Genomic DNA, 24,453 nt, shown 5'->3' with positions numbered 1-24,453 from the left:
GGGTGGAACGCTTGGACACCTAAACTTGAAGTGAAGTGAAGTGAAGTGAACACTCGACCAGGAGACCGGTCGGCATGGACTCTCTCTCGTGCTGGCTATGGATTCGGTCGATTATTGTGCCTGTCTTTCCAGGCCGACACCACGCACACACACGCACACCTCTGCAAGGTTAGGACAAGTCCTTCCAAACCAGAGAGCGCGAGGGCGGGCAGCAAGTCTAGGAAAGGTCTAGGAAGCAGAGGAGTCTGTCTAGGAGATCAGCCCCGGCTCTACCACGCCTTCCTGCAAATGCCTGGGAATCCAACGGCGGCGTCTCGGGTCCTGCGGCGGGCTCCACGGCTTTCCCAGCTTTTTAGGGGTGGGATGGGATTAACGGGGGTCAGAGCGAGCTGGGTTGGCTGGCCTGGGCTGTGTGTGGGCTTGGGCTTTTTCTTCTTTCTGTTCTTTCGTTCGTGAAAAAGCCTGGGCCAACAGCAGCAGAGCAGCGCCGCAGCAGCGACTGCGGTAGCGGTAGCAGCACGTAGCAGCAGCTCCGTCTCTCCGTGTGATGCGATGGCGCTACGGGCTAACTAACGTCTACGCTTCCTTGTACTTGGTGCACACCGTCCACACAACACCCCCTCCACCGACCATGCATGGATATGGGAATTCCAACAAGTCCCCCGAACTGGCCACTGGCTCCGAACATGAATTCAGCGTATTTCCCCAGCTCCCAAGGCGGCGAAAAGACGACCGGTCGGGGCCGAAACAAAATAGGGAGCGAGGAATTGAAGGAAATGAGAAATAAAATGGGGCGTTGCGGTATCGACTGAGCCAAGACCCAGGCGCGCCAGAAAGGGAGGGAGGGCGAAACTCTGCTGAGAAGTGGAAGTGGACGTGGAAGTGAAAGGCGGGCACGGGCGGATCGGGGGTTGAAGCCTGCCGGGGGTGTTTCGCCCAAGAGAACAGTTGAACAGTCACTCGCTCACTCACTCACTCACTCTCGGGCAGGCAGTCTATGTATAGAAACACCTCGACCAACCACCCCTAACCCTCACATTCAACAAGAGCCGTTTCCGTATTCTCTGTTTTTTTCACATCAATAGCATCCAGTACTTGCGGCGGCTGTCCAGAATTCTGTGTGTAAGCCGGGAGGAAAGATTGAGGTTGCATTCGGTACGGAGAGAGCGAGGGGCGCACTTTCCGGCTGGCATAAAGTATAAATACATCTTCTCTTACCTCCCACCGTAAATTCCCACTCGCTAATGGGCCGATGCGACGGGACATAGACATTTGACAGAGAGAGGCCAGAGCAATCCATCATTGGATGACTACATGTGCTAGTGCAAATGCACATGGCGATTGATTGTCCATTCTTTTGTGATTGCATTTGCATCTTGATGATGATGATGATGATGATGATGATGATGTTCTTATCATTTACTGTCATCAAGCAAGGGCTGAAAAGGGTCCTTTTGTCTAACTCTTCCGGATCGATCTAGGTTTTGGAGGTAAGGCTGGGTGACAAAGAAACACGTACATAAGAGACGGAGGTATTAGATATATGCTCTGGCAGGTTAGTCAGTCGGTCGCATAAACCTTCGGCAGGTGCTGCCTCCTAGTCTGAATCCTCCCGGGCTCTTCTCAAACGCCGTACCTGCGATATCCCAACTTCGGAAGTGATCACGGCATGTAGTCCTACCTTGCAACGGATGAAAAGCAAAGTTCTCGTTCGTTCAAAATGAGTCCCGATCAGCCCGATGTTGCCTGTCTTGGGGGTGGTGGGTGGTCAGTCGTACGCAATCCCGGTCGCCCGGGGCTGTTTGTAGAGTCACGCACGATTGCCTGGCGCGTGTACTACCGACTCGATTGCTGGAAGCGCAAGCGAGCAGGCAAGCGAAGCTGGGTTGGATTGGGATTGGGGGGAGCAGAGAGAGTGATAGGCCTGGCAGGCCATGGGCCGCCCGCCGTCGCCTGTCAGTCAGGCAGGCAGGGTGTGGTCTCTGTTCGGAGGGCCTAGACTCATCGAGGTACCGGACCAATCAGCCAAGCTCCATTTGGCCCAGCTGAGGTTCCGGACGGGCATAGGTGGCAACAGCGATTGGCGAGAGAGGCAAAAAAGAACTTACATACTTGTTCAGTGCTAAAGTCACACACACGCCCAGCAACGCGTGGTAGAGGGCCGCCCGCCGCCTCAAATCGGTCGGTCGCGTGGGACGGCGCTCGAGGAGGCTGTACGGGAGCGAGTAGATAACTTCTCGTTTTCTTTTCTATCCCCCCCCTCCTTTCTGTATGTGTGTACCAACATGGCTACACCCACATGGGGGTTGCGAGTTCTTTTTTTATGACGCGCAAAACGGGCTCGCCTTTTGGGTGTGATGGCTGACGCTGGGCGGTCCCGGGGCGTGCCTTGCATGTCCGTCTCTACCTATAAGATCCACTCTATTGCTGTTTTGTCCGCCCAGGAATGGCTCGGTCGGACCGGGTCTGGGTCAGAACAGAAAAAGAAACCAACACTCATGCGGCGGTTGACTGCTGGCCACTACCCGGCAGGGGGCAAAGTATCTCCCCTACTATTGCCGCTTACTGCCGCATCAATATGTTTTATCTCACTCTCTAAATCTCTACCGAAAGCGGGGGAATGGTGGTCGCCGGTTTTGGTTCTGGGATGAGTGAGTGCAGTGGTCGGTGGCCCCAGGCTCTCTTGCAAGCCCCAAAAGCTCCAGAAAGCATAGAATGGAGACACCGGAAGCCCTTGTACTCCAGCACCCGGAAACACTGGCAGGGAAAAGCTGCCGCCCGTCTCAGCTTGGCATAGGCTGCGGGCGACGCACTACACTACCTACACGTAGGCGCCTCACCAACCCCCCGGCCGACAACTTCCCCAGTTGGTTGTTGGTTGCTCGCTGCTGGTCTGGTCTGGTCTGTATCACGCCCTCAGTCAGCCCGGCCGACCGAGCCAATACCTGGACTCGACCGGATTGATTTCTGGTCTCTGTTTTCTCCCGCCCTCCAAATGATTGATTGCAATGAGACTCCCTAACTCCCCTGCCGATGATCCGGCAACTATTGTCGGTGTTATTTAAATAAAACTGGGCCAGCGTTTTTGGCAGTGTCCCGGAAACGGCCCAAGACAAAGTAAAAGCTCCTCCAAAATTGCCTGCTGCCCTCCAACCCTCGGACAGAAAAGGTTCGGGATTGCATTGCTCAAATCTACTGAGTGTCGCAGAAGAACAGGTGGATCGCATCGGAAGTCGGTGGAGCCGCCATGCGAGGAGTCTTTGGGGGCTTCGTCTTTTCCATTTTCCTCATTTTCCCGTTTCTGAGGCCCTTGTGCCCTCTGGCAGCCGGACGGGGGACCGCACGAGTACCCTCCCCGAAGTACCAATTTTAGAGGAAGGCTTCATGCATCCATCGGTTCCATGCCACACCCACCCCCCATCCAACCAATGGATGATTCCAGCCGTTTGGTCATTTCATTCGTTCGTGTCTCTCATTTCATACGAATATCCTCTTTCTCGTCTGTCCCGAAAGCCAGCGCTCGTGCACATTGGTGATGATGGGTACGGAACGGATGGGTGAATCAACAGCACTATCCCACTTCCATCCCACGAAGCCCTTCCGGTTTCTCTCGAGTATCATGGAGTCTCATGGCGCGGCATCGCGTGTTGGTCTCCCCACAAGCCACCAGTCAGATGGGCGCATCTGGTTAAATTAAATGGAGATGGGTCGGGCAAGCTCCGTGTCAAATACGTCCGTGATCATCCGTAAAACAACGCCCCCCATCGCAGGGCATCGCACCCTGGCTCCCCCATGTAGTTTGCCGGTTTCCGCCACCGTCGTAGGTAGAGTGTGAAGAACTGGCTTATGGGCGGCACTTTCTCGTGGCCAATGCCTTGGGGATCGGCATATGATATAAGCTCGAACCCCGTTTCCCGTGACGAATCGCTGGTCAGACCAACACAGGCGCCAACATCATTCGGCGAGCTGGAAAATTGGGTCTCCGGCACCTTTTGCCCTAAAGTTGGCGATGGACGACCACGACAAGCCGAGAATCCGTGGCAAGGTCGGCCGTCTTACGGTCTTACTTATTATGTCATGATTCTGACTACTAGGGAAAACCATTGTTCGCTGTAGCCCATCCCATGCGCTAGCTTAATACCATCCCGGTTTCCTGCCAACTATCCGCCGGTCAAGTTTCGGCGTGCACTGGCGCCGATGGTGTCATCCCTCAGCTCGCTGTTGCTGCATACTACCTGCTACAGGTATCCATTCGCACACCGCGAGCCCGGAGCAAAATGAGGAGACGACGAAAAAAAGAAAGAAAAAAAAGGGGAATAGCATGAAGCAATACTTCAAACCTAGGGCAAACACCCAGCCGCAAGCATATAGCATAGGTTTTTACACAGTTCAGACCAGAAACAAGGGGGTACGTGGTGCTGATGCTGACTTCAGATTGACATCGATTGACTGGAAACGGACGGCGGTGTTGTCGTCCGCTGCTGCACCTGCACCCGCCCGAAGCAAAGCAGAATGCAGCCCTGTCCCTTTCAAGTTTGGCTCCGGAGACCACGCGCCCCCAAGGATGAACACCCATTCCAGATTCAGCCACCAAGTGCCCCCCATTCTCACAGCCTGACTTGCTACTGCACATGCGGCGTCACTCGATGCAGCCAAACCCCCTTTTTACTCCGATCGCAGGTGCTATCGCATCAGATTCCAATAGATTGGACTCGGGGCGCAAACGCGATTCAATCACATCGGGACGGCTTCATGGTGCCGGTGCACAAGAATGGCCGGGTGATGGTTCTTCTGTATTCACATTTCCAAGGTGCAACCTTCAGGTAAAGTCTGTAGCCGGCGGTGAAATATATATTATGCCGCGGACATCAAAAGAGAAAAAGATACTAGTGTACAGGTACCCCGTGGCCGACTGGCGAAGTAAGCGCCGCAACAAATCACGGACTCCCGGGGAAAGAGTCCTAGGGTGGGTGAGAGCGAAAATAGCAACAGCGTTTTTTTTGGAAAACACTGCCCGCCCGAGGCGGTCGCACAATACTGCACCCGGTGTGATGCTTTCAACTCCTTCGATTCATTGATGCACCATTGCCTCCTCCCTGGACCGTCCCTAAAAATATAGATGACTTTGTTCATGTACGGCTGGCTCCAATCAGCTGACGCGCGAGGACGACGACAACGCATGTATGTAGGATTCCCCCTGCTGTATGTGCTCTTCTCCGTAAGTCCCGGCTTCTTGGTCGCCTCCACTTCGAGGCAATTTCGGGACACTCGACCTTCGGAGTCCCTAGGCTGGCGAAATTGGCTCCGGTTTTTCTCTCTCGTGTCATCTCATCTCATCTCGGCAAGTAGGGGTGTAGATTGACCTAGATGACGGGATTACCAAGTACAACAGACCGGCTGACGTAACCAAGTCAAATCCGTTCAATTCACAAGTGCAGCACGGTTTTATACAATAGTCTCTTGATCGCACGACCCCGACAAGTTTGTCCGAAGACGACAGACGGGGTGGCTAGGTGTGGTTACGCGAACGAACAATGTCGCGCGTGTGCGTGTTCCCCCCCATCCCGCACCATTACCCCCGGTCTCCTTGCTCTTCGCTAGTTCAACCGACATGGGGTGAGGACAGCGAGAAATAGGAAATAAACGGACGGGATCCTCGGGCTGAGGAGACGGACAGACAGAAAGGGTGTGTGTGTGTGCCCATGCTTTTTGGGGGCCAGCGGTGTTGTTTGTTGGACGACAGACGCTAGCCTGTGGTTGGGTCCTTTCGCAGCTCATCAAACGAGAGCCGAAACCAACTCTCAGCTCCCGCAGCCACTCGCAAGACGGTCCGGGGCAATATCTGGGAGCTGGCCGTACCACCATCCCCTCGTAGACCAAAAACAATGAAAGGGCAATCGAGCGTGCATTGCGAGGAGCCGTCTGATTTGGATCTATCTGAAACAAGCCTGTCTATCCCAACCGGGCCTCTTGTATGCTGCCTGCCTGCCAGCACTGCGTGTCGACATAACATAATTGCTTACTCCTCCGTGACGATAATCGCATTGCCGTCTGGCCCAGTGCGGTCACATGTGTGCCTGATCAGCCCATTTGGTTCTTTCTTCCAGCTAGGTAGAACGAGTGAGTGAAGTGGGCTGATGGTTTGTTTCTCTGGGGGCAGAGAATTTCCCTCTCTGTCGAAACTCTCCGATCGCGAAAGCGCCGGTGCCGGGAATTTGGCCCGGCATTGCTGCCAGTAAATACTCCACTCCAGCGCACATCTACAGTATGCGACTCCTCCCATCGTCTGCCAATTCAACTTCCCAGTCAAGCCGCCAACCCCTCACCATCATCCTCCGGAATATTATGTACTGCTAAACGTTCCCCTTCACCGCTTCTAGAAAGGCCATCCTGACCCCGATGGGCCGCTACCATGGCGATCGGAACTTGCCTCCCATGGCGAGCGGACGGGCTTCAGAAAGAAGCAAATAAAAGAAACGCCGCCAGCGCGGCCCCAGCAAATGTATGATGCATGTACATACTGCCTTCGCTTCCGCAAATTGCGGTAAGTGGAATTTGAAATGATCCCGATTGGGCCGACGTTTGCACACACACGGGGTTTCCAATGCCTGGGCGCATTGCGACAGCTTGCCAATTGATGCATACATTATACGCGTATCATCTAGACTTGAGATGCAACAAATCCATGATAGATAACCCAGTGATGTCAGTCTCGAATGCTTACCAAGGGAATGAAGCGTTCACTCCCAGTTCACTGGTGGAAGGGTGATGGGGCCTAGCAACCAAGCCCGCGAACGGAGCCAAATGCGAAAATGCATACGGCCTAGGAAACCTCGGTATCTCACCGCTCCGGGACCAGATCGATCAGTCTCGGCCTTGGCACCCCCTCCGGCTGCAAGCAGATCAATCAGCGCCGTTAGTGGGCGAAGGACTTGCCTGCTCTCAAGATATCACTGGCGTGGCTTGCGATTTCCATGTAGATCCAAAGTAGCTTGCGTGGGCGCGTTTGTGGTCACTTGCCGATTCTCGCATGCTCAACGTTCAACGTAGGAAGATGATATGTCCTTCGGTGGCCGACACACACAAAATGAAATCGCACCAGACTCGTACGTAGCCAATTGACGCGACATATAATCAAGGACGTGTGCTTGAGTAGAATGCGCATTCTGTGCCCGTCCAGAACGGCAGCCGAATGTAAGTAGTAAGCCGGGCTCTGTGGTGTTCGTGGTATGGCAATTGCGCTCCATCGCTGCCAGACAGGTGTGCGCTGCACCCGGTCATGTCACAGCTGTAGCTTTTCAAGCTCGCACACGTTCCCTGAGAAGCCACAGGCTCTGTACGCTCCTGTCTTCTAACCCAGAAAGGAGCTGGCACCTCCAAGGACACTACCATCCGCGAATCGTGTGAGTCCATCCCTCCAACCAGGCACCGAGTATCAAGACACGCCACGCCGTGGGCCTTACACGAGTGGCTCTGACATGTTGGGCGAATGGAAGTGGCCTTCCGGTGCCGTGTCCCTGAAAGTGCCCTTCGCTGGCGGGCCGAGGTCGAATGCAAGAGACTCAAGCCACTCCCTTCTCATGATGATATCCAACTGGGGACATTTCGGTTCGGTGTCGGGCTTGAATCAATCCGCCCTAGAACCATGTTTGTAGGCATTCGGTACCGTTCTGGTTCCAGAGCTTGCTAGATTGCATAAGGCCGCTCGCTTGATAGCACAAGATATGTAGAGAAACAAAGGCTCAAAGAATTCGCAGCCAAGTCGCATGCCGTCAATCAATAGTTGAAAGGGGGAGGCACAGCGTTTATTTGGTCAAGTTAGTAGGAGCCTACAGTCAGCGGCTCAACGCTAGCTCTCTCACCACCCCGCCTCTAACACCAATGCCACACTCGACACCATCCTTTTTTCAGATCAAGTAAAACTGAATGGCCTTACTCCTTCATCGTCCAAGGAGGCCGCCGCGCTCTCCATTGTTATCTTTGCTCTCAATGGGGCGCCTAGGCTGCTTACGCCTTGGCAAGACAGCAGAACAGGCTGGCCTTGTGTGACTGCGGCTGCTGCCTGAAATTACATGTTGCCTGGAATGCATGGTGCCTGGAATTGCCCCGACAGCTCAGGCACACGGTTCATATATCTTGATTCATCATACAAGATCGCCATAGTGCTTTTCCTTCCCATCTTCGCTCCTTCGTAGCTTGCTATCTTTAATTGCACAGGCAGGCTTCACACACAAGCACGCATCGTCAATCCAGGACCAGCAAACCAACCCGCCCATCTCCTATGATGGATGCGACTCACAAGCAGGAGTACCGCATTCGGGAGCTCGAAACCCGGTCGGTGACCCTGTTTCCTGGCCGCGCACAAATATATCGTCAAATCAAAGATGTGCCTCTTAAGGTAAGTCTGATTGAAATCTCCCCTCCCACAAGCCTACACAAGCCCAGCTAACTAACATACTTGGAAGGCCGGAGAAAACCAAATCACCATTGTGGGCTTAACTCCCACCGTGGACAAGGACTCAATCAAAGTAGAAGGCACTGGTTCCGCCATCATCACAGACATCGCAGTAGAGCTGCTACCTAACCGTGAGATATTCGAGGAAGTCTATCCCGAATATGATGAAGATGGTGATTCAGATCTGTCCTCTGAGTCCGAGGAGGAGAAGGCTGAGGAGCCCGAAAGCGCCGCCTTGGTAGAAGTCCGCGAAAAGATCCGCCTCGCCGAGGACCAGGGACAGAGCGCCCAGGAGACCGTTAACAGCGCGAACGATCGCCTCGGCATCCTGAACGCCTACGGCACGCTCGTTACCACAGATAGTGAGCACGCGCCTGAGGTTAGAATCGACGAGGTTCTTGTCACGTATCGGGCCGAGCGGGAGAAGGTCTTTAGCGACTTGATGGACGGCAACGTCAAACTGCGCGAGGTCGCGGACACGACACAACGCCTCAAGAAGGAACTGAAGCGCTTGGAGAGACAGGCGCAGAGGGAGAAGGAAAAGGCCGCCAAGCACAAGCGCAAGGAGGTCATGGCACGGCAGAAGGAGCAGAAAAAGGCCAACCGGAAACAGCAAGAGGCCCTCAAGGAACGAGCCCGCCTCCGCAGGGAACGCGAGTCCTTCTGGCCCAAGAAGGTCTACACCATCCGCATCAGTCTGGACGCCAACTCTTACACGCCCGGCTCATCGCGTCGCAACTCCATCGCCAGCGGCGACGTCGACCTCGTTTCCTTGTCGAAAGACACGGGCAAGGGCGAAAGCAGCGATGCGGCATCGGGCACGTGCGACCTCTCGATCAGCTACGTCACGACGGACGCGTACTGGTCGCCGGCCTACGACATGGTCCTCTCGACGACGGCCAACACCGGCCACGTCTGCTTCGACGCGCAGCTGACCAACCAGACGTCGGAAACCTGGGCCAACTGCAAAATCACCCTGTCGACGCCCCAGGCCGACTTCTCCGGGCTCCACGACACCATCCCGACCCTGAACCCCTGGCGCGTGCGGCTGATATACCGAGCCAACGGCGGCTCGGCGTTTTCCCACAACGACATCATGTACTCCAGTGACGAGAAGTCGCACCGGACCGCCTGGGCCAACAAGCAGACGGGGCGCAGCAACTCGAAACCGCACCGTTCCGATCTGTTCGGTTATCATGTTCATCCGTTTGCAGCTGCAGCCTCCCAGGGAAGGGTTGGAGGTGCACCTGGTTATTACGCGTCGGAGACCTACGAATATGCGCCTCCACAAGGTGCGGCTCTCTTTGGGAATGCCCCTTCTAGTTCATCATTGCAGAGGCGATCCGCTCATGCTATTGTGACTCCAGCCCAATTGCCTACGGGAAGTCGTCTTTTTAGTGCGTCGAGTGCCCAGCAAGCACCTGCGGCAGGTGGCCTTTTTGGTGCTGTGAGTGCAAAGCCAGCATCTGGGATGGACAGACTTCAAAGTTCGAGTTGTGAGGAGGATCCAGCCCCAGCACCTGCTACATCAAGCCTTTTCGGTGCACCGGTCGCCGCCGAAGCTAACGTGGTGAGCGATACGGGTATTCAAAATGCCCGTAAATCCAAGGCCAGCATCTTCTCTCGCGCCGCCAGCCTCAGCATGCCCAAGATTGGCAGTGGTCCTCCTCCTCCTCCTCCTCCTCCTCCTCCTGGTCCTCGTCGTCTCGAGCAATCTTTATACCGAGCGCAATCACTCGACCTTGATGAGGAGACCATCCTCCCCGAAGCGCCGGCGGAGCTGGCCTTCCAGGAGTCGACGTTCGAGGAGACGGGCTTCACGACGACGTACGACCTGCCGGGCCTCAAGACGCTCGCGCCGGCGTCGACGGCGTCCAAGCAGCGCGTGGCGCGCATCGGCTTCGCCAACGTCGCCTTCAGCCACACGGTCGTGGCCAAGTACAAGCCCGTGGCCTACCTGCAGGCCAAGCTGCGCAACGGCAACAAGCTGACGCTGCTGCCCGGCCCCGCGGGCCTCACGCTCGACGGCAGCTTCCTGGGCCGCACCGACATGCCCCGCTGCAGCCCCGGCGACTCGTTCACGCTCAGCCTCGGCGTCGACCCGGCCATCCAGGTCGCCTACCCTAAGCCCGACGTGCGCCGGTCCCAGTCGGGCGTCTTCAACAAGGAGGACAGCGCCGTCTACACGCGCACCATCTCGTTGACCAACACGCGATCCCTCGCCTCTTCGGGCACAGGCACAGAAACCTCAAAGCAGCAGCAACCGAAACAGCCCCCGCCGGCCCGCGTCACGGTGCTCGATCAGGTCCCCGTCAGCGAGGACGAGCGGCTCCGCATCGAGGTCCTGCAGCCGCGCGGCCTGGCCCTGGCTGGTGCCGGCGTGCCGGCCGGACAGCCCGGGCGCGAGGGCAAGGACGAGAAGGACTGGGGCAAGGCGGTCGCGACGCTCAAGAAGGGCGGCGAGGTCTCGTGGGACGTCACGCTCCACGCGGGCCGCATGGTCAAGCTGGGGCTCGAGTACCAGTGCGCCTTCCCGACAGGCGACCATGCTGTCAACGTCTGAGCTGGACAGTGCTTGTTATTATTGTATTTCCTCCTTCCCGCCGTTGCGATGTCTAAGCACCACCGTTTGAGAGGATGGACTGCGTCGCGCGCAGGGGTGTCTGTTATGATATGATGAAAGTTATGCTGGCAAAGGAAGGGAAAGAGAAAGGGGTAATTCCTGGACCATTTACAGTCCCCACGGTGATATGCTTCATTCAGTATGCATGCATAGGTCTAGATAGATTACTAGGTAGATATGATAGCAATGGACACATTGACAAACCACCAACCATCCTTATTCCACCCAAACACGCTTCTGGTTCTTGGCCAGCTTCCACGACGACAGCGGCGACGGCATTATCCGCGTCCAAGTGCTGGTCGTTGCCTAATCCTGATGCACTAGAAGACAAGTCACCAAGAAGGTTTCTGGGCGCCGGGCGAGCAACGAATGGGGGATTGTTGAGATTGCATGACCACGGAATTCCAAGCATGCTATTGTATCGCCGTCATCATCATGTGTCATGGTAGTCGTGGTGATGGCCGACGACGTTGGGTGAAGTGACACGCACGATCCACTTAATGTCAAATAATGGACGAGTCGGGGGTTGCCGAGTTTTTCCCCGCATCCCCCCCCTGCAGGCGTCAGTCAGGCTGTCAGGAGAAGGAAGCAGCGAGTTCGCCAGTCAAATTGCACTTGCACTGCATTTGCGCCCGCCAATCTCTCTCACCTCTTCCTGCTATTATCCCCTTTCCTCCGTCCATTGATCGACATCCCGCCGATCCCGATTACTTTATACTCGGCACTACCACCCTGTCCCGGAGTAAAACAAACCGAAAAAAAACAATGGCGCCGACACACACTGCCGTCTCGGCCCCGGGCAAGGTCTTCTTGGCCGGCGGCTACCTGGTCCTCGACAGGGCCTACACTGCCCTGGTCTTCGGCCTGAGCGCCCGCATCAGCGTCGTCGCCCGCGAAATCGAGACCAGCCAGGGCGTCCAGCTCCAGGAGATTGTCGTCATCAGCCCGCAATTCCAGGACAGCCAATGGCGCTACGGCTACCATCTGTCCGCCGAGGGCGGCGGCATCAAAGTCATCCAGCTCCATGCGTAAGTTCTTGTGCCTTCTTGTCATTGTCATCTGTCGCCATCGCCGTCGCGACACGGCCGTTTCGGGTGGCGCAACCTTACGTTCCACCACCTTTCCCCTACGTCAACGCTTTTCAGGCTTTCTCTTGCTGCTGCTACCCCGCCCGAATGGTGTTTTCTTCTCATATCAAAACCCGTCCGTCGTTTGTACTCGCTGCCTGCTCTCCCTTTATGACACGGCATGCATCATGATGGCTACATCTTCCCCCAATTGATTGATGCCCCCCATCTTCGCATGCTCACCATCGGTACTTAGCGGCTCTTCCATAAACCCCAACCCCTTTGTCGAGACCACCCTCACCTATGCTCTCACCTACATTGCCTCGGTGTCGCCGTCGCGGCACCGCTCCGCCTTCAGTCTGGACCCCGTTCACCTCACTGTCCTGGCCGACAACGACTACTACTCGCAGCCGCACACCATCCCCAACACCGAGAAGAACCCCACCCGCTTCTCCAAGTTCCCTACGCCCCTCAAGGACGCCAACAAGACTGGCCTGGGCTCCTCGGCCGCCCTCGTCACCTCCCTGACCGCCTCGCTACTGACTCATTATCTGCCCGCCGAGCTGTTTGACATAGGCAGTCAGGAGGGCAAGCGCATCCTGCACAACCTGGCCCAGGCCGCCCACTGTGCCGCCCAGGGCAAGGTTGGCTCTGGTTTTGACATCGCCGCCGCCGTCTACGGTAGCTGCCGCTACCGCCGCTTCAGCCCTTCCATCCTGAAAGACATGCCCGAGCCCGGAGCCAAGGGCTTCGCGCCCGCCGTCGTTGACCTGGTCACCAAACAGGAAACGTGGGACACCGAGGTCACCAAGGAGGGCGTCCGGGTGCCCCCGGCATGGCCATCCGCATGTGCGACGTCGACTGCGGCTCGCAGACGGTCGGCATGGTGAAGAAGGTGCTGGCCTGGAAGGAATCGGCGCCCGAGGCGTCCAAGCAGCTCTGGGACTCGCTGCAGGCGAAGAATGAGGCGCTCGGGCAGATCCTGGCCGAAGACCGCCAGGACGAGATCAAGCCGGCCGTCGATGCCATCCGCGAGCTGATCCGCGCCATGGGCGTCGAGAGCGGCGTGCCCATCGAGCCCGAGAGCCAGACGGCGCTGCTCGACGCCCTGGTGACCGAGGTCGACGGCGTCTACAACGGCGTGGTCCCCGGCGCCGGCGGCTTCGACGCCCTCGCCCTGCTGATGCGCGACGACGCCGAGACCGAGGCCAAGGTCAAGGACTTCGTCAAGGGCTGGGGCAAGGAGCACGGCGGTATGGTGCGTCTGCTCGACGTCAAGGGCGAGATGGAGGGGGTCCGCAAGGAGAGCTTGGATCAATACGGCGGCTGGTTGAGCTAGACGAGAGAAAGAAAAAGGTGCAACGGTCGAAAATGCAAGGGGAGTCCCCCTGGAACTAATATAAATGGGATCCAATGGATTTGATGCAGGCGAGACAAATTTACGAGATACACCACGAATGAATATAGACCGACTTGTTTTTGCAGCCGAAGACCCTTTTATTATTGCTCTTGTTTGACTGGGTGCTCCTAGATTACAACAGCCCAATGCGGCTTTCCAGATTGATATCTAGGTTTTACCATCCACTGGATAGGTGACTATGATGTACTCGAAATATGTGACCTGATCCTCGTCTCACTACCCCTTCTTCTTAGATATACTGCCCCAATATTCCCTCACCCACCAGAGCATTCACAATTGCTTGCCTTCCTATCTCCTGCCCCCTAGCCCACATCAATCTTGTGGGTGTTGTTTTGACTGCAGCCCACTAGCTACATGTGGCTGCCCTATACTAGAATAGGATTTTGAACCCATGCTCTAGGCTCTTGCCAGGGTCTTAACCAACCACCAGTTACAGGAAAAGGCCCTTGATTGCTCTTCCTCCTGAGACCTCATTTAACCCCCAGGATATACGCCAGAATGTGCTGAAACACGTCTGATCTTTGACGAATGGGTGAAGAGTTAAAGTCGGAACTGTTTCGAGTTTCCAGTCTTTTGTCAGATCGGCTTTTCCGAGAGGATGAACACCCCTGACCGGCTGAGTGGCTGAGACTCGGTGCTGCATATACGCGATCAAGCTGGCCAATCACAGGACATCCCGAACCGCCAGCTCGGCTGCAGTTGGTTCCCAGGAAAACCTTAATGATATGAATTGGGGTCAGCCTCATTTTGAACATACATAACCCAGCCTGAAGAACGGGTAATCCGGTCAGTGTGTCGAACTTCTATTCAAACGTATTCCCATTACTGAACACCCAACCTAACTCTGGTGGACCATCTCAACATTTCGTTTCTCCATAACCTTATGAGGACCAAGATCACTTGTGATCTACGTTACTGTCCTCTGTGCATTCCTAATCCGCGTCATTTCTAGCCGCCAATGGCCGGAATATCTCTCGACACGGATGCGCTAAAGCAGCTACAAAAGGAGCAGAAGACCCTCCTCGGCACTATAGATGGACTACGAAAGCACGGTATTGGGCCCCTTGTCGATCTTCCGCAGATTATTGTAGTCGGCGACCGATCTGCTGGCAAGAGCTCGGTCTTGGAATCCATCTCGGGGATCCGCTTTCCCGTCAAGGACGGGCTCTGCACGCGTTGTACGACGGAGCTGGTTCTCAGAACCGATGCGAGGACAAGGATCGACGTCCAGATTCAGCCCCAGTGCTCACAGAGAGTAGACGGCAATCCCGCGCTCTTCAGCTTCAGCGTTACGGCCTTTGACAAGACGGCTCTGCCAAGCATCATCGAGAAGGCTAGCCTCCAGGTGTTTCCTGATGATGGCTCTGAACTCTCCCAAGACGTCATTCGCGTGGAGATTACCGGGCCTGACGTACCCTCTCTCACTCTGGTGGACTTGCCTGGCTTGGGCCACGCCGAGGACAAGGACCTATCAGCGGCTGACCGCGCGATTGTGGATCGTCTCGTAGAGCGATATGCGAGCAAAAAGAACAGCATCATTCTCGCTGTCATCTCGGCGCGAAATCAGCTGAGCTCGCAAGAGATTCTATCCAAGTTGGAGGTCCACGACAAGGGAAGAAAACGGACCCTGGGCGTAATTACCAAGCCAGATATGTTACCACCCTATTCTCAGGCGGAGGAAACCTACATTCGCCTGGCGAAGAATCAGCACCAGTCAAACCAGCTGCCGTTGGGATGGCATGTTCTTCGGAATCGCAGCGAGCTCGAGCACGGCGATTCGGATGATGAGAGGGACAGGAAGGAATCCGAATACTTCCTATCTAGCCCATGGCGGACCGTTCCCCCAAAGAATCGCGGAGTAGATCGCCTCAGAGACAAGCTGAGTAGTATCTTACTTCAGCACATCAAGGAGAGCCTTCCCGATGTTATTCAGCAGATCGAAGTGGAAATCGACAATCGCTATAACGAAATCAAGCGTCTCGGTGAGCCCCGATCTACGCCAAAGGAACTTCGCTCCCATTTGGACAAGATCGCCTCTCAATTTCACATGTTGTCGTCACATGCCGTGGATGGGAACTACATTGATGAGTTCTTTGGAGGCTTGTACCCAGCATCGGACGAACAGAGTCTGGGATGGGAGAGAAGAGCAAAGAAGTACAGGGCCTTGGTACGAGATCTGAACCGGGTCTTTACCCATTTGTTAGCCTCCAGGGGTTCTCATCGCACCATTCTTCCCAGAGACATCAACAAATCGGATGGAGTGCCTGAAAAGGGCGATGACAATGATGATGATAATGATGTTGATGGCCAAATGCCAGAACTTCCTTCGTTTCTCAATTTCTTGGAAGATCTTTATCAGGTCGACGAGCCGGAAGACGTGAGCTTCGAAACTGTTGTTGCTGAGCTGGAGATACAGTCCTCAGCAAACCAGGGCAACGAGTTTCCTGGTACACCAAACGACCAACTCGCTACGAAGCTCTTCCGTGATCAGTGCCAGCCCTGGGAAGGGATCGCCCAGCGTCACATTCAGCTCGTACTCGAAATGTCCCGTTACTTCGTGGGTTTATTACTGAACTACATCGCTACCCCGGATGGAAGGACCCGGAGTGCGATCCTTACGGAGAAGGTGGATCCGTTCTTCGAGGAGAAGTCCCTGATTCTCAAGGAGAAACTGCGTGAGCTCCTTCGCCACTACCACTATGGCCATCCGCAGCCGCTTGATGCCGAGTTCAGAAAGCTTCTCACAACTCGGTGCCGCAAGCGTCCGAATGAGCAGGTGGAGGTTATTGTCAGCGAATCTGGGGTAGAAAGACTTATTGAAAAGTCCCAAGCGTATTACGAGGTATGTTCACTGGATGAGTTTTTTCCCGAACCTGCCACAACCCCCAGGTATTACTCCGTCAATGGTATTGAACCATTAAATGACTTTACATATGTAGATGGCTTTGCGCACATTCACCGACAATGTCATAATTCTCGCCATCGAAAACTGTCTCATTCAAGAGGTCCCTCTCATCTTCACCACCCAGATGGTGAATCAGATGGAACTTGATGAGCTTGAACGGTTCGCTGCAGAGCCACACGAGGTCAGCGAAGAGCGCGCCCAATTGCAGAAGGATCATGAAGCCCTGAAAGAAGGTCTGGCTCTATGTAGCAAGTACCGTGAGAGGGGCGTATGCTGTTAGTCCCCCCTCCCCCTTCCAATGCCTCGCCGTGATATGGAGCTACCACTGACGACTATCCGGCAGTCATGGCTCCTGCCGTCGTGCAGTTGGATGATTCGCCGCCACCGCCTAGGGTTGCTGGGATCATTCGGCCGCCATCGACAGCGACGAGGAAATCAACAACGCCAGATGCGCCTCCAAAAACACGAAACAAAGAGAAGGGACAGCCAAATGACGCCAAATTCCCTAGTATCTTTGAAAACTTGGAGAAAAGGCCGTCTCCTGTCCACTTTGACTTTGCAGCACGCGGAAAGGCCGATCCTGTGGTCAAGACAGCAACCCAATCTGCTAAGCAACAGTCAAGCTCGTTATTTTCGCCGCCTGCACCACATGCACAACAGCCTAACACTTCGTTCTTGTTCCCAAGTGCCAAGCCAAAATCGACTACGTCGTCTGGTCTGTTCCAAAATGCTGGACAGCAGCTTGGCACTTCGTCCTTGTTCCCAAATGACAAGCCAAAACCGAGTGTGCCATCTGGCCTATCTTAACAAGCTAGACAGTAGACGCACTCGTGGAAGGGTGCCGTGACTTTTGCATGCCAACTGTCGCGTAGGAATAGGGTGGTCGTAAGAGCCGCTGTGGTTGGCTCCGTGTGGCAGTCCACCATGGACACCTTTCCGTTGTCTTTTCTTTCCTTTCTTAAGAGTAGCACTTTGCAGCACTGAATCTCCTAACTCATTGTCCGATGCCACCTTTGCTGCTTTCTATTGTTCTGCAGTAACAATAGGGCTAGTCCATGTATCATCTATTTTGGAACATCGGGGAGGTTCTCGCTTCGACCGTAGTCAAGGTCATCGGGACAGAGTGAAGAGATGTCCGTGACGGAAAGGGTGCACATTCACTGAACCCTGGTCCTCCAGCCTTCTAGGAGGACCACGGCTCTATACGCCTAGCGGCAGCCTCGGCACTCTTCAGCCGGGTATCGGACTGTTCAGATGCAACCCTCGAACCAGCCAACATACATGTCCGTTTCATTACAGGAATGCAGGTGCTAAACAATAAGAAGCTGAGCGGCTACGTGCAGTTGTTAGGGTATATTGGGCTCAAGTACTCAAAACACCAGGGGAACCACTACCCATCGCATAGCCTCACTGGTATGCCATGATAAAAGGGATCCTACGCGTACCAAATTCGGGCCCCAGAACAGCGCCTTATCTTTTTTCAACGTGTATTTGCATCCTGATTTCTCTGGTAGACGTCTCGCCTTGCGTGAGTTGCTAGTACCTCCGAAAGATGGGAACCACTCGGTGCACAATACTTATTTGGGGTAATCCTTCAGGTGGAAGCTCTTCAGCTGCACAAACTGGTCAAACCCAAACCTGCTCAAGGTAACGCCCTTGCCCGAATTCTTCAGCCCTGTCCAGGCGAGGTCCTATTGAGCATGTTAGTGGCTATTGATTTGTGTGTACAAACAGGACGTCAAAATAGCATGATCGACTTACTGGGCTCGGGAAGTCAGCGCGGTTGACAAACACGGTTCCGGCTTCGACTTGGTCGGCTAGCTCGTAGCCCTTCTCGGTATCCTTTGTCCATATACTGGCGGTCAACCCGAACTCGCTGTCGTTCATAAGCTTGACGGCCTCCTCATCCGACTTCACCTTCATAACCGAGATGACGGGACCAAATGTCTCCTCAGTCATGACTCGCATGCTGTGGTCAACGCCAGCAAGGAGTGTGGGCTTGACAAAGTTGCCCTTGGGCGGTAACTCCTTGAAGGTGGCATTATCCGGGGTCTCGTCCTTGGCGCCCTTATCGAGGGCATCCTTGATGTGGGCGGCGATGGCCTCCTTCGATTGCTTGGAAACGACTGGGCCGATCTGGGTCTCGGAGTCCAAGGGGTCTCCGACCTTGTACCCTTCAAGGACCTTCTTGGCAGCTTTGATAAAGTCGTCGTATATCTTCTCATCCACATAAACACGCTCGATAGCGCAACAGCTCTGGCCAGAGTTGAAGATGGATCCATCGACAATCTCATCGGCAGCCCAGTCCAGGTCAACGTCGCCCCGGACGTAGGCAGGGTCTTTACCACCGAGTTCCAGACCTACATTGATAAATCGATCCGAGGCTGCCTTCTGCACTGCCAACCCACCGGGGACGGAGCCGGTGAAGCAGATGTGAGCAATGCTGGGGTTTCTGACGATAGACTCGATCATGGTCGGTGAGCCACAGTGGAAATATTGCAGGACGCCAGAAGGCAGACCCGCTTCCGTAAAGGCCTTGGCGACTTGCTCAGCGATTGTGGGGGTTTGCGGGGAGGGCTTCAGGATGACAGTGTTGCCACACAGCAGGGCCGGGATCAACGAGTTCACCAGGGTAAGGTATGGGTACTGGTGCGATGGTTAGCTGACAGTAAGGACTGGTAAACGAAGTCAGCGCGGCGACTTACATTCCACGGGAAGAGAATGAGAACGGGTCCCACGGGTGTCTTGCGGATGAAACGCTTGAAGCCCTTCTCGGCCTCACCCTCGGTGTCCTTGAGGACATCCTCGCTGACCTTGACCAGATAGTCGCCACGCTTGATGGCAGTAGTGACCTCGACGCCGGTGTACTTGATGGGCCTTCCCATCTGTACGGTGATTTCCTGTGCCAGCTCATCCGTCTTCTCGCCAAGAATCTTCAAGGCTTTCTTGACGATGATCTGACGGTCTGTGAGTGAGGTTTTCCGCCACGACTCGAATGCCTTGGCAGAAGTCTTGGGAAGCTCCTGGATCTCGGAGTCGCTGAGCCCATTACGAGTAATGATGGCCTCATTGGTGGTGGGCGAGATGGTGGTGATGACCTCAACCGACATGATGGCGAGTCTGTGGAGTGGCAAGTGGCTCAGAGGATGGGAAATAAAAGATTGAAAGGCAACGGGGATGTGGTATTTTGCTTCGCAATCAGTCTTGGTTCTCAATCAAAAAGAATCGATGAGACGAATATGTTGGATGTTGTAGTGGGTGTCCAAAGAGCAAAGCAAGTAATCGGAGTGATATCGGACACGTTAACACTGGATGTTATCTATCAGTGGCACCCAGTCTAGCCAGTTCATGATTCAGGTGACTCGAACCCCGCGATCATTGGAGGCTGGCGGGCCTGGAGGGGCAATGACATAACATGAACAGGCACGCGCTGAGTACTGAGGTCCGATAACGATAGAGGCAGCGCTAACGTGGGGTGCTAATCGCCATATCGATATCGATAATGCACTGATAATGCACTGCGATAAGCTCCAGGTGCATCAAGGGATGGGCGGTCCACTAAATTTCTACCGCCGGTCTCCACTACAACCTTTTTTCTCAACTCAGTTCATTCGATTCGACTCTCACTCCAGTCGACAGATATCCAAATTCAAGCTGTTTTCAAACAAGAAAGTTGCAGTCCAATTCTGATCTGGTATTTGCCGGATTCTGGAAGCGAGCACTTAAAAAACTCAACCGAGATGGCCCCTCAAAAGAGGAACGCGTTCCTTGACGCTGATGAAAGCGACGAGGACGTTGGTGGTTACGAATCCGAGGAGGAATTGCAAAAGGGAACCAGCCGCAGCGCGAAACGGAGGAAGGTGGAAGAGGACCACCCATCTGATGATGAGGACGACATTGCCAGCCAGGACGAGGATGAGCAAATGGTGAAGGGCAAGGGAAAGTCCAAGGCGGCCAAGATTCAGCAACCCCAAAAGTCGGCATCCGGCTCCGACGACGAAGAGCTGGATGATGCCGGCAGCGACGATGAGGAGGACGATGACAGTATGGCGGGCGAGCTTCCAGGACTGTCGAAACCTTTGACCAAGAAGAACTTGGTCGCCACGGAAAAGGCCATCAAAAAGTCCGGCGTCGTCTACCTGTCACGCATCCCGCCCTTTATGAAGCCGCAGAAGCTGCGTTCGCTGTTGGAGCCCTACGGAAAGATCAACCGCATCTTCCTGTCGCCCGAAGACCCCCTCGCGCATTCGCGCAGAGTGCGCAACGGCGGCAACAAGAAGCGCTCCTTCACCGACGGCTGGGTCGAGTTCCTCAACAAGAAGGACGCCAAGGCGGCCGTCGAGCTGCTCAACGCCCGGACCATCGGCGGCAAGAAGGGAACCTACTACCGCGACGACATCTGGAACCTGCTCTACCTCAAGGGCTTCAAGTGGCACAACCTGACGGAGCAGATCTCGGCCGAGACCGCCGAGCGCGCCAGCAGGATGCGCGCCGAAATCAGCCGCACCAACAAGGAGAACAAGGAGTTCGTCCGCAACGTCGAGAAGGCCAAGATTATGGACACCAAGCAGACCAAGGCGGACGCCAAAGCGAAGAAGGAAACTGCGGCCAAGAAAGAAAGTGCTGGTCCAGCGCCCGAGGCCAAGGTCAGGCGCACATTCGAGCAATCGTCCATGGCTAAGAAGAGGGAGGACAAGCTACCCGAGAAGACGCAAAGAGTGATGAGCATGTTGCTGTAATAGCATAGATCGATTGATACCCCCTAAAAATGACAACTGCCTGAGCGCTACATTCAGATCCCATGCGATACCCCGCCAACAGACATATCCGTGTCATCCGACCGATCACTTTCCGACGGGGACGGCCGCAATCTTCTTGGCCATGGCCCCGATATCCGCCGCCGAGATTGTTTCCCGAGGCTTACTCCATCCTTGATTGTACGGCAATCTCTCCTGTTCTATTATCGAGTCAGTTGCGAACATTCTACATGGACGGGGCTCATCCAATGAGGGGTCTACCTACCGAAGAAGCTTCTGACCCAATCCGTTCTCGCGTTCCCATTGGTCTTGTCGCCAAAAGCCAGTAAGTACAGGCCACTCTCAGCATACGTCGTGGACACCTGGGCCTCCGTCAAGTTGAAGTCGGGGTTGGTTTTGCTGGCGGTAGCGACGCGGTCCGCGCGGGCTCGCGCGGCCATTTCGATGCTGATGACGTCCCTGTTGCGGAAGTGGCTGGCGGTCTGCGCCCACACCTTGGGGTCGAAGTGCAGCGAGTCGCCGGAGGAGGCTTCGTTGCGCGACAGCGACGCGTCGTGCTCGAACGGCTTCTGGTTCAGGTCGACGAGGTTGAAGGTGCCGTTGCGCCCCGTCGAGGAGACGGCCATGACGCCGCGGATCTGGCCGACGAAGGGCGCCGGGTCGAAGTTGAGGGCGTCCTGCAGGACCGAGGTCGCCGTCTGGGAGTCGATGTTCTGGCCGTCGCGGGGGAGGAAGCCGTGGTTGGCCAGCGAGTTGAGCATGGGGCATGGCGACCGGCCTTGGTTGATGTGAATCTGGTGTCAGTAGCTTATCTTGGTACTGTGAATGGAGACGTCTTTGAGGCATAACTCACTATCTCCGGCCCTGGCTGCTTGCCATCCATGGCCTTCCGGCTCCCTGTTGCTCTCGCACCACGGGAGAAAGGCCACGAGACTGCAAAGAATGGGAAGCTGCATGACGGTGGTTTGGGCACGTATTGTCGAGCAAGGCTGTATATTGAAATGTCACAGAATAGAGAGAAGCGGGATGATCATCGTTATAAACTAATTACTTGGCTATCTACCTACCTAGAACCCTGTTTACGGCCCGGCGATTGGTAATGATTCCTTAGGCATTTGGCTCTCATTTCCCCCATGGGTTCGCACCCCCGTAGCTTGTCTGCTTGCTTGTCATGGACTGACAAGGCCTGCCGCCAACCCGGCCTTTCCACGAGTAAGGGGAAAAAGCAAAGGATCGCCGGCTATCAGGCTCAGACGGATAGAAAGAGCCCCAGATCACGACGCTAATCTGAGGACTATCTGGGCCCGGTGGGCGGCAGAGGCACAAGCCGCGATTTAGTGGGGTGCGGACTTTTGTTCTTCGCCCGCTTGAACATTTTCGGCGTTTGCGATGCAAGGCAGCTACTCAGTCACCTGTGAACGATTCGCTACACGCGCAGGACGCTTGAGCTGAAACGAGAACTTCCATCTGCAAAAGAAATATGGAATTGGCCACGACAGTCGGCATTTGATGGCTTCTCGTATCCGGGCCAAAACCTCCTTCAGCACCCAGCAGTCTGGATAAGACCTTTTGGTGACTGACAGCTGCAGTAGCGCAGGCGTTGAATTGAGATCAGCAGTACGCCAGCGCCGAGTTTGCCAAACCACCCACAGGGGAACAAGGTTGCAAAGCTGAGTGCGGATTTATCCGCTCCGCACCGCGCCGCACCAATATCGGAACCAATGGCATCGTCCGTCACATTTTAAAATCCGAACGGGATCCCGGGACAAGGCAATCCAAGCTCATACCTAGATGACGATGGTGTGTAGTAGCAGTAGATAACCAACCCGCTACGGGATATTCAGTTGGCCGCTAGGCTGCTGCTGCACCCACTCATCACCCAAGCGTTGCGGCACAACTCGTTGAAGCCAATCCCAGACCGTATTTGAGCTCCTCCCAATCCAAACAGTAAAAACCAACTCCAGCAATCGAGGTGATTGATGAACTGATCCATGCATACCATGCACACACATAGCAAATCCTCAACAGGTTCCAGTGGTGCTCGACTTGACAAGCAAAAATGCAAAACATACAACACCGAGGATTCCCAGGTCGTCACCGACCCTAGTACTAATTCGGCTCTCTGCTGCTTATATATGGGAGAGCGGACGGGATCCCTAGTATTCAGCAGGATGTGGTCGTATGTATTAGATTCAGCTCACACAACACCTTATATTCAAAGTACAATCTGGGCTTTTTCGCAATGTCAATGGAAGCATCAACTTCAATGCTCCAGAAGCATAGATCGTTACCGGTATCTCAACAAGTCCCAATGCATAGCCTAGCCAAGCGCTGCCTATGATTCATTCCTACGACGCTTAATTTGTATCAAGAATCGCCGCGGCCTCCTTTTTGAGCGCAGCCATTGCCACAGCCTGAAGGGTAGGCCCAACGCTGATTCGAGCCACCCCCCATCTCGGCCAGGTCCTTGGTCGACAGCCCATCAGCCGACCTCTTCAGAATGACATTCAGTCTCCCGTCAAAGGCCCTCACCAACTCCTCCACCTCTCCCCTGCTGACTCCTCCCCGCTCCGAGCCGCCGATGACGAAGATAGTGGTAGCCCCTGCCTCCAAGTACCGTTTCCCCCGGTCGAGCACTTCTCCCAGCCCGCCCCCCAGAAGAAGCCCATCGCACCGCGCATTCACCACGAACCCCGGCACGCCGAGGTCGGCGGCGGCCTCCAGCGCGCGTCGGATACGCAGCGCGGCGTCGACGGCGGGGTAGAGCTTCCCCGTGGCCAGGTCCGTGTCCTCGATGTTCACGCCGGCGACGCCGAGCTCGATGAGGCGGCCGACATTCCGCTCAAGCTTGGCGCCGTAGCCGTCTTGCATGTCCACCGTCAGCGGCTTGCCGTGTTGCCTCGCGACGGCGGCGATGTCCCTCACGGCGGCGATGTTGGTTTCGAAGTCGAGACCCTCGTCCGGGAGGCCGGCCGCGTTGGCGATGGCGTGGCTGGCCGTGGCGAGCGCCTCGGTCTGGGGTAGCTCGGCAACAGCCTGGGCCGAGAGGCGGTCGTAGACATTGGTGAGGACGAGTGGCCGTCCTTTCCGCTGGACGAGGCTTTTGAGGGCTTGGGCAGCTTTGTTCGTGGATGCAGCCATATTAGGGTATTGAGTGTAATATTTCGAGTGTTTATTTCTTTCAAACGATAGCAACGCTTCGCCGCTACGTTCTGCTAATAAATCG

The 24,453-nt window shown here is 55.3% G+C and overlaps 7 protein-coding genes across 7 annotated transcripts; 4 read left to right on the top strand and 3 right to left on the bottom strand.

Annotated features, from left to right (window-relative positions):
* Positions 1-8,284: 8,284 nt before the first annotated feature.
* Positions 8,285-11,018, top strand: PG998_004437 (uncharacterized protein; the record flags this gene model as incomplete). The annotated part of the gene is made up of 2 exons (XM_066871255.1): positions 8,285-8,398; positions 8,466-11,018. The coding sequence occupies 2 exons, from the start codon at positions 8,285-8,287 to the stop codon at positions 11,016-11,018; spliced, it is 2,667 nt and encodes an 888-aa protein (XP_066735005.1).
* Positions 11,019-11,843: 825 nt separating this feature from the next.
* PG998_004436 (phosphomevalonate kinase) lies at positions 11,844-13,484 on the top strand (the record flags this gene model as incomplete). Its single annotated transcript, XM_066871254.1, has 3 exons — positions 11,844-12,106; positions 12,402-12,969; positions 13,020-13,484. 3 exons carry the CDS (start codon positions 11,844-11,846, stop codon positions 13,482-13,484), a joined length of 1,296 nt encoding a protein of 431 aa, XP_066735004.1.
* Positions 13,485-14,523: 1,039 nt separating this feature from the next.
* On the top strand, positions 14,524-16,750 carry PG998_004435 (uncharacterized protein; the record flags this gene model as incomplete). The annotated part of the gene is made up of 2 exons (XM_066871253.1): positions 14,524-16,407; positions 16,505-16,750. The coding sequence occupies 2 exons, from the start codon at positions 14,524-14,526 to the stop codon at positions 16,748-16,750; spliced, it is 2,130 nt and encodes a 709-aa protein (XP_066735003.1).
* Positions 16,751-18,047: 1,297 nt separating this feature from the next.
* On the bottom strand, positions 18,048-19,580 carry PG998_004434 (Succinate-semialdehyde dehydrogenase; the record flags this gene model as incomplete). Its single annotated transcript, XM_066871252.1, has 3 exons — positions 18,048-18,161; positions 18,232-19,116; positions 19,176-19,580. 3 exons carry the CDS (start codon positions 19,578-19,580, stop codon positions 18,048-18,050), a joined length of 1,404 nt encoding a protein of 467 aa, XP_066735002.1.
* A 630-nt stretch (positions 19,581-20,210) lies between these two features.
* PG998_004433 (RNA recognition domain-containing protein) lies at positions 20,211-21,209 on the top strand (the record flags this gene model as incomplete). Its single annotated transcript, XM_066871251.1, has 1 exon — positions 20,211-21,209. One exon carries the CDS (start codon positions 20,211-20,213, stop codon positions 21,207-21,209), a length of 999 nt encoding a protein of 332 aa, XP_066735001.1.
* A 105-nt stretch (positions 21,210-21,314) lies between these two features.
* Positions 21,315-21,988, bottom strand: PG998_004432 (uncharacterized protein; the record flags this gene model as incomplete). The annotated part of the gene is made up of 2 exons (XM_066871250.1): positions 21,315-21,427; positions 21,493-21,988. 2 exons carry the CDS (start codon positions 21,986-21,988, stop codon positions 21,315-21,317), a joined length of 609 nt encoding a protein of 202 aa, XP_066735000.1.
* Positions 21,989-23,594: 1,606 nt separating this feature from the next.
* PG998_004431 (uncharacterized protein) lies at positions 23,595-24,368 on the bottom strand (the record flags this gene model as incomplete). The annotated part of the gene is made up of 1 exon (XM_066871249.1): positions 23,595-24,368. One exon carries the CDS (start codon positions 24,366-24,368, stop codon positions 23,595-23,597), a length of 774 nt encoding a protein of 257 aa, XP_066734999.1.
* Between the last annotated feature and the right edge of the window lie 85 nt (positions 24,369-24,453).

The sequence above is a fragment of the Apiospora kogelbergensis genome (genome assembly GCF_038363985.1).
Source record: "Apiospora kogelbergensis strain CBS 113332 chromosome Unknown utg000002l_segment0_segment0, whole genome shotgun sequence".
NCBI lineage: Eukaryota > Fungi > Ascomycota > Sordariomycetes > Amphisphaeriales > Apiosporaceae > Apiospora > Apiospora kogelbergensis.
The sequence above is the reverse complement of the archived record's forward strand: the minus strand, read 5'-3'. Positions and strand labels throughout refer to the sequence as shown.